Source organism: Lissotriton helveticus, chromosome 10, assembly GCF_964261635.1.
Source record: "Lissotriton helveticus chromosome 10, aLisHel1.1, whole genome shotgun sequence".
NCBI lineage: Eukaryota > Metazoa > Chordata > Amphibia > Caudata > Salamandridae > Lissotriton > Lissotriton helveticus.
Window position 1 is genome coordinate 1,062,965,443 of NC_136071.1, and position 12,724 is coordinate 1,062,978,166.

Genomic DNA, 12,724 nt, shown 5'->3' on the forward strand with positions numbered 1-12,724 from the left:
ATAGAGATGTGTCACTTTCCTTGCACCACCCTAAAAAATGCTTGCGCCACCATGGATGCGCCGTATTTACAATACGGCGTACCATTGCGGAAGGATTGACAGATGCATCAGAAAGTCTGACCCCATCTGTTGGGGCAAAAGTCATGCATTGCTGGAGTCATGTCATGAGCACAATGCAACTCCAGCAATCAATTTTGTGGCCTATTCCAACTACACAGCGTCACTCCTTACACCTGCTTCACGCAGGCGTAAGTTTTGACACAGTGGTGTCCTAAAAGTGATGGCAGATGCCTTTTGGTTCTAAAGTTTCTGTGAGGATTATGGACTATATCTTCCAAGGAATGCAAAACATATGGGGCAAGATGTAGGTAAATACCATTTACTAATTCAAAAATACCCAATTTTACCGATTCAGTATTTTAGAATAGGTAAATGGTATGTAGGTATTAATTCGGTTATTTTGACCAAATCTGTAAAATTCGGTAAATACCGATTCGGTATTTACCGAATCGGTATTCCCCATTCATTCCTATGGGACTCCAGGCCCATAGGAATGAATGGGGAATACCGATTTGGTAAATACCTGATTGGTAAGGGGGGAAGACCTACAAGGGTGTCAGGATGTCACATTGACACCCTGTTGCACCCCTGAACAGTGCATGGGCGCACATGTGGCACACATACATGCCCTGAGGGCATGTATGTCTGCCACTTGGCACTGTTAAAAAAGCACATAATTGCTTTTTTAATGGTTTTCATTTTTTTTCACCAACATGTAGTTGGTGGTAAATAACGAATCCTTACAGGTGAAAAGCACTCACTTGAGTGCTTCCTACATTTCAGATTCTGTAATTTACCGAATCAGTATTTAAGGAATCGGTAATTTACCGAATTCTTAAATACCGATTTGGTAAATTACCGAATCTGAAATGTAGCCACCTACATCCCAAATGCCTAATACCGGTCGGTAACGGCCGAAATTCGGTAATTTCGGCCGTTACCGACCGGTATTAGGGTTCCTACATCTGGCCCATTGTGTTTCCAGTATGACATTATGCTGGTTGGAAAGTCATGGGAAGAACACGATCGGCTGTTGAATGAGGTGTTGTGGAGAATTAGTAACCAAGGTTTAACTGTAAAACAGGAAAAATGTCTTTTAAGGAGGGAGCAGGTGAGCTATTTGGGGCATGAGATATCTGAAAGAGGTATAAGACTGAAGAAAATTATTATGAAGGCAATTGAAGATGCACTGCAACCTGGTGACAATGAACAGTTGAAGTCGTTTCTGGGACTTTCAGAATATTGTTCCAAATGTATCTCCACTTTTGCCGATGTTGTAGCACTCATGAGAGCTCTGTTGACGAAGGATTGAAGATTTGAGTGAGTACAAGGAATTGAAGGACTTGATAAGCATTGGGTGGCAGCAAGAGTTGCTTTAAGTGAAGATTTAAAACAGTACTTGGTGGTGAAGGACGTATTGAGTATTCAGGTGGAAAAGATTTTGAGATGCAGTTGAATTGTTCCACCAGGGTGTTTAGAAGTAGGTTGGTGAAGATTCTACATGAGGGAGATTTGAGGAGGGATCTGAGGAAGAGAAGATTAAGACAATCCTTTTGGTGGCCGGGTATGGACAAGTAGGTGGAAGCAGCAGTGAGTGATTGTTATTCTTGTAGCAACAATGACAAAATTAAGGTTGTCAGACAATCACACTTGGAGTGTGTAAAACTTCCTACTAGACCATGGGAGAAATAAGCAGTGGATTTGTGGGCCCTGTGGAAAAATTGGTTTTCAGAGACAAGTTCCTAATGGTTCTTGTAGATTACTATGCAAAATGATTTGTTGTCAAGTCCATAGAGCAAATCACAATCAAGAATGTGATAGAATTCTTGAAAAAAGTGTTTTTGGAGGAGGGGATACCGAAGGTTTTAGTTACCGATAATGGTGTCTGGCTAGTGTCCACAGCTATGACTGAGTTTCTTGCAGGTTTGGGTATCAGACATGATAGAGTGGCATTTTTCCGACTGGAGGCCAATGGGCTGGTGGTGAGAGCCAATGGTATTATAATGCATAATATTCAGTTGTCCTTGGCTAATGGCCTGGTATGGAAAGAGTAATTGAATTAAATGATGTGGGCTTATAAAGTAACGCCATATTCTGTGAAAGGAGTGTCCCATTTTGTGGCTCTTGAAGGTAGAGAACCAGCGACAAAGGAATCCCCCATGTGGTTGTATAAGACGGACCAGGTATGGGTGGATTGTGAGTGTATGTCAGCTAGGGTGACAGATTTCCAAAGACGCAATAAAATGAATTACGATAACAGGAAATGAGTGAAGGATGTGGATGTAAAGTGCGGGGATTGGGTGGTAGTAAGGAAGACAAGGCATGTAAAGAAAGGAGAAAGCAAATTTTCCCAGCTACAAAAAGTAATTAAGGTAATTAATTCTGTGGTTAGGTTGGATGACAGAAGGGAATGGAGCATGGGAAATTTGTGAAAGGTTAAAACCTCAATTTGAGACGTGTCCAATTCCTGTTTGATGATCATGCTCTTGCAGTATGCATTTTAGGTGTTTTGTTGTTAATTGTACCATATTGGTGATTTACTATTTTTCTTACTGGCATGTACCATACATTGTTTTTTTCACTGTGTTTTCTTTTATCGCTTTTTGAAAGTGGGGAGATATGTGGAGATGTACTGTAAAGTGGAATGGTACTGGGGCATTGATGATGTAATTGGAATGGAGGGTTGGGCATTGTTCCAGGAAAAGCTGTTCATAATTCATTAGGCTGGGAGTTACTGTCACGCAAAGAAGTGCATCCAATAAAGGAAACTTGTGAAGAAAATTCCTGTTGTGTTTCTGATTACTACATACATTTATATGAATTCGAAATAAATATGAAGTAATGATGTAAATGTAAGCAGAGAATTATGTTGCTTGAAGTGTTGTGGATGAGTAGTAGCCGAAATAAACGTTTGGTACAAAAGATCTTAGTTGATAAGATTTTAGTGCACTCAATTGTGTAATTCAAAAAAGGCTTCACTCCATTTTTACAGTGTTGAGTGACTCATTTCTGTGTTTACTATATCAGTTATGAATTTGATTTAATGATTTGGTGCATAAGAAATAATTCCAAAACATATTGTTTTTATTAGACTTTGTTCAAACCACAAGGGTGAAATAACGTTGAATGGTCATTCTGTTGTACATGACAGAAAGCAGAGGATGATAAGGTGCAGCTGGTTTCTTATGTAATCTCTTGTGGCTATGACATCATAAGCATTAAGAATTACATTCAGCATGTGAAGGATCCATTTGATTAGATTGGTTCATTTTTTCAGTGATGTTGGTCTTCTGTTCAACTGTGCAATATACATTCATTTTCTGCTGTACATTCATGCCAGATTTATTTCCTTCCTTATGATGCTAGGAGAGGGGAATTAGAAGCATAACTTTCTGTATAATCAGTATCCTTAATAGTGTAATATTCATATTTTTGATTAAGTTGAACTATGATCTATTCTAATAAAGAGTCTTTCTGTGGTGAAAAATAGAGACATCTTCCTCCTTTTTATAAATCAGGTCATGAAAACCAATGCTCAGTATTTCTCTGTTCCATATTTGGCAACATTTCTTCTTTGTCCTTCTGAACCTCTCAGAGGCTAAGTAAATCTGCCATGGTGTATCTAAAGCTCAGTCTGAACAAGTCGGACAGCTTTGTGCATGTTCTCCACCACTGCAAGAAATAGAGACACAAAATAACATGAGAACATTTATATTTTTAACATGAAAGTTAGTACTAACTTTGGAAAAACATTACCATGGGGTATGCATATCTTCAGTTTTTCACACCTGTGTATTCTAAGAACCATAATATTCTTGTAGTACAGTAATTTACACTGGAGTATTAATTTTTCATAATGGAATGCTTTGTAATTATCCACATTGAGGACCAATAAGTAAAAGGAAATTATGTTTTTATTTCCTAGAAGTTTGAACTATCTTGTGGGTTTCCCCCAAGAATATCTATCATTTATGTACAATCTATTCAAGGACCTCGAAGGAATATGCCAATGCAAATATCACAGTTTTCTTTTTTATGCTGTTCACCGTGGACTGATTTTGAACTTGTTTGGCAATATATCACGTGTGTTGGTAAAATTCCAGGACAAGATGTGAAATATTGTACTCTGTTTAATTAATTTGCACTGATTTTTGAGTGATAAAGATGGCATATTATTAAGGTTTTTTTGGTGGGTAATGACTGTGATAGATTTTAATTTTACAATACAATTCATCAGGGGAATGAGAAATGTGATTGTTGATTGCCTGTCACGCATGCCTGTGATAGAGGAAGAGGATGTTTCATTTACGTATAGGGGTTGAGCCAGTAAATGCTTCTATTGATGGAGAGCTTGCTTTGAGTCAAGAAGAATGGAAGAGTGCAATATTTGGTGATGAGTGAGTTCAAGGAATTGAAGGACTTGATAAGCAATGAGTGGCAGCAAGAGTTGCTTTAAGTGAAGATTTGAAACAGTACTTGGTGGTGGAGGACGGATTAAGTATTCAGGTCCAAAAGATTTTGAGATGCAGTTGAATTGTTTCGCCAGGGTGTTGAGAAGTAGGTTGGTGAAGATTGTACGTGAAGGAGATTTGAGGAGGAATCTGAGGAAGAGAAGATTAAGACAGTCCTTTTGGTGACGGGGTATTGACAAGGAGGTGGAATGAGCAGTGGGTGATTGTTATTCTTGTAGCAACAGCGACAAAATGAAGGTTGTCAGATAACCATACTTGGAGTGTGTAAAACTTCCTACTAGACCATGGTAGAAATAAGCAGTGGATTTTTTGGTCCCTGTGGAAAAATTGGGTTGTAGAGACAAGTTCCTAATGGTTCTTGTGGATTACCAAAGCAAATGATTCGTTGTCAAGTCCATAGAGCACATCACAATTAAGAATGTGATAGAATTATTTAAAACAGTGTTTTTGGAGGAGGGGATACCGAAGGTTTTAGTTATCGATAATGGTGTCCAGCTAGTGTGCACAGCTATGACAGAGTTTCTTGCAGGTTTGGGTATCAGACATGATAGAGTGGGATTTCACAGACTGGAGGCCAATGGGCTGGTGGTGAGGGTCAATCGTATTATCATGGATAATATTCAGTTGTCCTTGGCTAGTGGCCTGGTATGGAAAGAGGAATTGAATTAAATGTTGTGGGCTGATAGAGTAACGCCACATTCTGTGAAAGGAGTGTCCCATTTTGTGGCTCTTAAAGGTAGAGAACCCGCAACAAAGGAATCCCCCATGTGAGGACCAATGAGTAAAAGGAAATTATGTTTTTATTTCGTTGCAGTTTGAGCTATCTCGTGGGTATCCACCCAAGAATGTCTATAATTTATGTACAATCTATTCAAGGACCTCAAAGGAATCTGCCAATGCTAATATCACAACTTTCTTTTTTATGCAGTTCAACGTGGACTGATTTTGAACTTTTATGGCAATATATCACGTGCGTTTCGCTAAAATTCCAGGACAAGATGTGAAATCATGTACTCTGTTTAATTAATTTGCACCGATTTTGAGTGATAAAGATGGCATATTAATAAGGTTTTTTGGGGGGCGATATGTTAATTTTTTAAGTATATTTTTTTACCTTAGGGGTTTCCATCTATACTCAAGTTTCGTACCCTACCTTCTCCCCCATTTTCTATGCCCTTTTTCCTGCTGTTTTTCCTTTTCTTTTTGGTCTCCGTACCTTCTCTCCTATTGCTTTTCACATCGAAATATTTGAATTTCAAATTGTTATCTTTTCAGTACCTTGTTCCTTTTCTGTTTCCACATGTTTTTGTTGCTTACTGACATGCATAATCAAAAACACGATTGCGATCGAGCCACATTATGGGCCCTAGCATCTTCTGACCAGGGCCGGACTGGCTACCGGGCAGTTGTGTGTGCTGCCGAGATGGGGCTAATTTCTCTGTGGTGGGGGCTTATTTCGTTGATGGGGACCTGCGTGCGCATTGAAATAAGAAAAGCAAAACGAATTTCGTTTTTCACACGCAGGTCCCTATCAACGAAATCAGCCCCCAGCTCGGCAGCACACACAACTGCCTGGTAGCCAGTCCGGCCCTGCCTCTGACATTTCAGAATATCGTAAGGCTGCTGTGGTCTTATTTTTATGTCACCGTTTTTCAGCAAAATGATTGTCTTTGCACTATGGCAGTACCAATACACTCATATTGCCCTGTAACAGTGAATTGACATTGAGAGGACTGAGATATGCTAACTCCCTTTCTTATTCTTTCCAACACTCACACTGCTGCGCAGCTGCAGAACAACAAACTGTGTGCCCATTAATAGCAATATCTAATAATGTCTGGTTAGCAGCAGAAAAAAACAATAAACATTTCACTTTTCTAATTGTCTTTTTTTACTAAAGTTATTTTTTTTATCTAGAATAGTATTTGAGTGCTGACAACTCTGATATTTGTTTTTGTGGTACAGAATATACGAATGAGATTATTTATCACTGAGCAAGATAAAAACCAAAGACAAATGATGGATTCTAAAAGTATCAATCACATCTTTACAAAGTTAGGATGTAGACGTAATCTGTACAAATGGAGAAGACGAATCATGAAATTAATTATAGAGAAGAGAACAGTGAAAAATAAACATAAGAACTAATATGTCAACTCTTACGTAATGGCATGTCTTGCGGTTCATAAGTATACAGTCGATTTGAGTATCTTCCACCGATGTCAGCTCTCACAGTTAATGTGGGGTCTGTGAAAGAAAATCAGGATAATAAAATGAAGAAATCCCTGATGACACAATCACCATGATCATAAGCTTATTTGACATTATTTCTTACATTATGTAAGGGTCTATGCTATTTAAAATTCACCCAAACCTTTTGCGAAGCTTGTCAAATTTGTAAAAATGTGCCTGCAGTTGGCCATCCCAGCAAAACAATGTTTGCAAAGAACTATTTTCAAACTAAAGCATATTTTGCTACATAAACCTATAGGTAAGAGTAGCCCAGTAAAAATATTTTTTGTTACATAAATCTCTAATTAGTAGCAGGTTTTCTTGAACTGTGTTGTTTCACGGAAAACCTATTGTAGCTGTTTTTTCCAGCAATTTAAAAGACTTGGTTGAGAGAGTGGAGATAGTAGGATGGCTAGAGCATACAGCTTTTCAACCGTTGACAATAAAGGGTCCGAAGTACTAACACACTGGTCATAGAAACTGGCTGGAATTGCCCACCACCTTTTTATAACCATTCTCCAATTTTGCTATGCAACCTATCTACTAAGATGTCTCACCACACCATCTCTAGCAACAGGGGATTGCAGACCAATCTTCGTAATGAATATTAAGTAGATAGGCAATTATGTACGACCTCCTCTGACTAACTTCATACTTAGGGGAGTGGCCTGAAAAGAATGGTATTAGGGAGAGTACACAGTGCTTCCCTGGACTGCCAGCCGTGATTTAACAAGCAAAGTTCTCACCTTTAGGACCTATTTGCTTTGTCAATACCTTTTAGAGAAGCTGTCACCGTCAGCATTTATGGTGATGCTTTGCAGCATCAATGAAAAGAAAAAAAGAGTTGCGATGATGCAGCTGTGTCATCTTTTAGGCATATGTTATGATGTATGCACCATTTTGTATATTCTATTAAAAAATGGACTGTTTTAGAAATGGGGGTCTCTAGTTGGCAGAGGTAGGTACCTTTATCCAAATAGGGACCCCTGTTTCTAGTCAGGGTAAGGGAGATACACACTTTAGATAACCCCTTCTCACTCCTTAACATGGCACAAGCAGACAGACTTATCCCAAAGGTGATGTGTAAAGTATTTGTACTCAAAACACACATTATACAGTGATAACACCATAAATGGACACCTCTCCAGTTTAGAAAAACAAAGAATCTTTATCTCAACAAAATGACCAAAACGACAAAAATCCAACATACTTGTAATAAGACTATGACTTTAGAAATGTTTCAAACAACTTGGTCCATAGAAAACTTTCGATGGGTGATTTCTCACAAAGTACTTGGAGATGCGTCAAAATTCACAAGGCCAAAAAGCCACAGAGATGGGAAGAATCGAGAAACAAAGAGATGCGTCAGTTCCTGAGGTCATGGTAAGGTGATGCAACAGTTCTGCTGCACACAGGAGAAGTGGTGAGTCGGATCCGGTCTCTAAGGGGAAGTGATGCATCGACTCCAAGACTCTTCTGGTCCATGGGTGATGCGTCGGGAAAACTTGCTGCACAGGTAGGATATATGGACATCCGGGGTGTGTTGTGATCAATGCGGTAGCAGCAAGGAGCATTGTATTGGTTTCTTCAGCTGCGATCCTTTGATGCGTCAGTTCTTGCAGCGGCAACAGGCGCTTTGTCAATTTCGGCTGCAGCGGGATGATGCATGGAGATTATTCTCGCACAGCGGTGCTGAGTCAGAAAAACAGCTGCAAGAAGAGCGATGAGTCGAATTTCTTAGTTCTTCGGGTTTTTTCCCGATGCCAGCGGCAAGCATAACCTTCAGTGGTAGAGAACTGGAACAAGCACCTCCTGGCAGATCAGAACTCTCAGCTGCAGAGTTTAGGGGAGCAGGAAGTGAAGTCTTTGTGTCCATGTGACTTCAGAAAAGGGAGGCTAGCACACACAGGCCCTTGGACATCTTCTTCAAGCAGGTTCAAACCAAAGTTCCAGTCTTTGTCCTTTCCTTGGCAGAAACAGCAACTGGAGGCCAACCCCACACAGTGCACAGGAAAGGGGCAGTACTCCTCCTCACAGCTCTTTAGCTCTTCTCCTTGGCAAAGGTTCCTCTTGAGCCTAGAAGTGATCTACATTTCTGGGGTTTTAGCTGTAATACTTATACTCTAAAATGTCTTTGTTCTCTTTGTGCAACGGTCTCTGAGCCCAGTCCAAACCAGTTCTGTCCTCAGTGGTGCAGTATGACCACAGGGGGTGGGGACTGTATTGTGCAAAGGAGACAGATCTTATTCAGGTGCAAGGAAATCTCCTCCCACTACTCTAATTGCAGCTAAGCCCCATTCTGCTCAGCTCTAAGTCATGCAGGTAGGGCTAGGCACACATCAACCCTTCCCCATGGCTGTCTACAGTAAATGCACATCCCCAGCATCTGTCACTCCCAAACGAGAAAGTCAATACACAAACAGGCAGAGGCACATAGAATGGTTAAACAAGAAAATGCCTACTTTCTAAAAGTGGAATTTTCAAACACACAGTTTAAAAACCATCTTTACTGAAAGATGTGTTATTACATTCTGAGTTCAGAGACCCTAAACTGTATGTCTCCATATCTTGTTACTATAGGAAGGTGCCCTATATGTGAGAAAAGGTAAGGTTAGGGTTTTGCAAGTGGGTGCGCTTGCCAGGTCGACAGGTCAGTTCAAAACTGTGCACAAACACTGCAGTGGTAGGTCTGAGATACATTTTCAGGCTAATCATGTGGGTGGCACAATCATGCTGCAGACCCTCTAGTAGCCTTTGATTTACAAGCCCCGACCACACACAGTGCACTGTACTAGGGATTTATCAGTAAATAAAATAGCCAATCATGGAAACACCAGTCCATAAACATAATTCACACAGAAAGCATATGCTCTTTAGCACTGATTAGCAGTGGTAAAGTGCCCAGAGTCCTATAGCCAACAACAACAGGTCAGGAAAAAATAGGAGGAGGAAGTAAAAAGTTTGGGGATAACCCTGCAAGAAAGACCAAGTCCAACAGATTTCTAAATACAAAAATTACATTTGAGTAGTGTTAAAGCATTTTTTATAGGCTATAGTAGGATATAAAAAAGGACCACTGTTGTGGTGGGACTACATAGAAGCTGGTAAGGGGAGCAATATAGTAATAATAAAGCTGGATGGAGAAAGAAGGTGAAAGCAGCACAAAAGGTAGAGAGCAATACAGGGCAGGGAGAGAAAACACGAGAGAGCGCAGGTGAGTTTGGCTGGGGTGAAGATTTTTAAGAGAGAAAGCTAGCAGCACACAAGGGAAGAAAACATAGAATGCTGGGGAGACACAGCAATTCACAATGAAGTACCTAACCCAAAAATAAGTCCCATAAAAGTGTGCAGTCTAAAGAAACAAATCAGCCACTCATAAGGATGACAAAGAGGCAATGCTCAAGGAGAAGAACAGAGGAGGAAGGCAAGCTAATGCAAACCAAAAACAAAGACGCAAACAAATGAAAGGGACAATAAAGCATATCAATGGAAAGCAAACAAAGGATGTAAGTCCTCTGCAATTTATTGGTAAGCCACAATAGCTCTTTTGCTACCAGACAACTCCACTGACTGATAGGTGAAGCCTAAAAAGGTAAAGGTGCCCCAAGAGGACATCTTCCTCTTTGTGAATACGTTACCACATCCTTTGAGGTGTTGATAACTGATCAATGATGTGCAACTGCAGCTGTGGGTGCAAGTCGTAGATACATACCATTGTGCATTGCAGGTAGGAGGACAGGAGTGGCCCGTGCAGGTAAGAGCGGTGGGGCAGGGTGGGGGTGACACGAACCCACTAATCCTACCTGCACGGACCTCTCCTTTAGGAGGGCATGCCCCTTTCATGCCTCCTTCTAATTGCATTTCAGAGTTCATTGCATAGTCCATTTTGGGAGTCAGGAAGCTGTTTCTGAGTCGCAAAATTGATTTAGTACATTACATATACAATTCTGACATCACAAACACTGATTTTGTGTATTGCATGGATTAAATATGCATGAAGGTTCAGTATATCAAGTCCAAAGTGTTTCTCCTGAATGAAATTAGGAATAGACGGGCAACTAGTGCAACTCTTCACAAATAACACCCACCATCTTTGTCAGCAAAATGATGTGCCCCTATATGACTTTTGAAAAATAAAACATATTTTCATCACACTTGCAGACACTTATCTTCAACACTGGTAAAACATCCTGCCACAACGGGCTACAAGCACAATCAGTTCCATTCACTGCATACCACAATACAATCACAGTTTTAGAATCTAGTTTTATGAAACACTCGTAACAGGCATTGTTTCCTCAGCTGTGCACGTCAGCTGCATATAGTCAAAATACCTTGTAGAGATATTATGAATCAGAAATGAAAGCTACATTTAGTCTTACATGGCTCTCTTTCCGGGCTCCTGTCTACGTGCAAACAGCAATAAGACACAATAATCGGTATTTATTACATATTTCTTTGGCTTCGCTCAAATATTCATGAAATCCCTCATACTTCAAAAAACTTGAATTGTGTTATGATGTTGGTGCTGGATATCCTCCATCTGGAATTTGCTCAGGGTCAGCTTCTATATTTCTTAGGTTTGGTCACTAGCTAGGCAAATTAAGAAGGCATCCCTGCGTAGTTATCCAGCCTGCTGGCATCATTACACCAAAGCTCTGCCAACGTAGCACGAATCAGCATCCCTTTTGGACTTAGTACTTCGTTTTGGCATGCTATTCCCTATTCCATATATGTCTGAGTAATGGGTGTAGAACAATAATATTAGACTTAGTTGAGTTGTGCACACTGTAGTTAGGAAGAAACATAAAGCGGTGGCGAATGCATTTTTTAAGGAGAGAGTGAGAGTGTATGGGATGTTGACAGTAGTGATGAGATCATATCTCTTCAGTGATCTAGATAATTCACCTTTTCCAATACTCATACTTGTTTATGTTTGAAAATACCACCGTCACGGCTACCAGGAATGTACATTCCTGACAAGTGTAAATGCGTTTTTCGCCATGATGGTGGAGAAATCTGCAGTTGGCAAATCTGATTTACGGGGTGTGAATTTCTTAGGCATGGCGTGCTTTGGAAGAATGGAAATGCAAACACACATGCACGTTTCTGGGCACTCCAAAACCTATTCCCAGAGGTCAGAAATGTACTCCAGCCAAAGGATGAAGTTATTCCCCTCCACGATGGAAGGAAGGACGACAAGGGTCATGGAATGGAAATGGATCATCCCAGGTTTTAGTAGGGGTGAGGAAAAATGTTTCTTCTCATGATGAAAAAATATGCATTTGCTGAGGAGGCTCAAATCCTCCCTGGGCGGAGGTCCCTGTTTTGTACTACTCCACAAAGGGGCGATAATAGCCCGTGAGAACTTTCACGTGACATTTCCAATAGAACGCATGAAGTTCTGTGCCCACTACTGGGAATGTTTGTAAATATCTTCCCTTAATTTTATGGTGTTTTTCCTGAAAGACCACATTATGTTTTACAAGTATGAAAGATTAATTTAAATACAGATTGCTACAAGTGCAGATTGGCATCCATCAAAACGTTTTCGATTCACAGTGGGGCTCGTTTATGCACCATTTGCAAGGCATCAATCAGAGATAATATCAAATAATAATGAGGGCCACATTTGACCCGCACCCGCCCCCCCCCCCCCTCCACTACCACCCTCCGGACACATTGAAACACAATTTACTGATCTTTTAGGCATGAGAGTCATTCAATTAACTCAAACAATAATACATGCTTCCATCCCAATTGGGCAACCATAAGTCAAGCCTGCCCACCATTTGTTGGATGAATTTCATTGGATGCCAGAAAAAACTTTATTTGAACTTCAAACTTTATTGCCTGTCCAAATTGACCAAGGGAAATAATATACATTTCTCTCTGACATTCCGTTTAACTGTAATGTGCCTCTAAACACTGCTTCAGAAATGAGTCAATTGAGTTGAGTT

The 12,724-nt window shown here is 40.2% G+C and overlaps 1 protein-coding gene across 1 annotated transcript in view; it reads right to left on the reverse strand.

The window, feature by feature from the left end:
- Positions 1-3,126: 3,126 nt before the first annotated feature.
- The window catches only part of AGR3 (anterior gradient 3, protein disulphide isomerase family member), a 59,784-nt gene continuing 50,186 nt past the window's right edge, over positions 3,127-12,724 (reverse strand). The window contains exons 7-8 of the mRNA XM_078663778.1: positions 6,696-6,779; positions 3,127-3,732 (exon numbers count right to left, since the gene is read on the reverse strand). Coding sequence (XP_078519904.1) covers positions 3,683-3,732; positions 6,696-6,779 — 134 coding nt within the window. The 3' untranslated portion in view covers positions 3,127-3,682. The remainder of the gene's footprint in view (positions 3,733-6,695; positions 6,780-12,724) is intronic.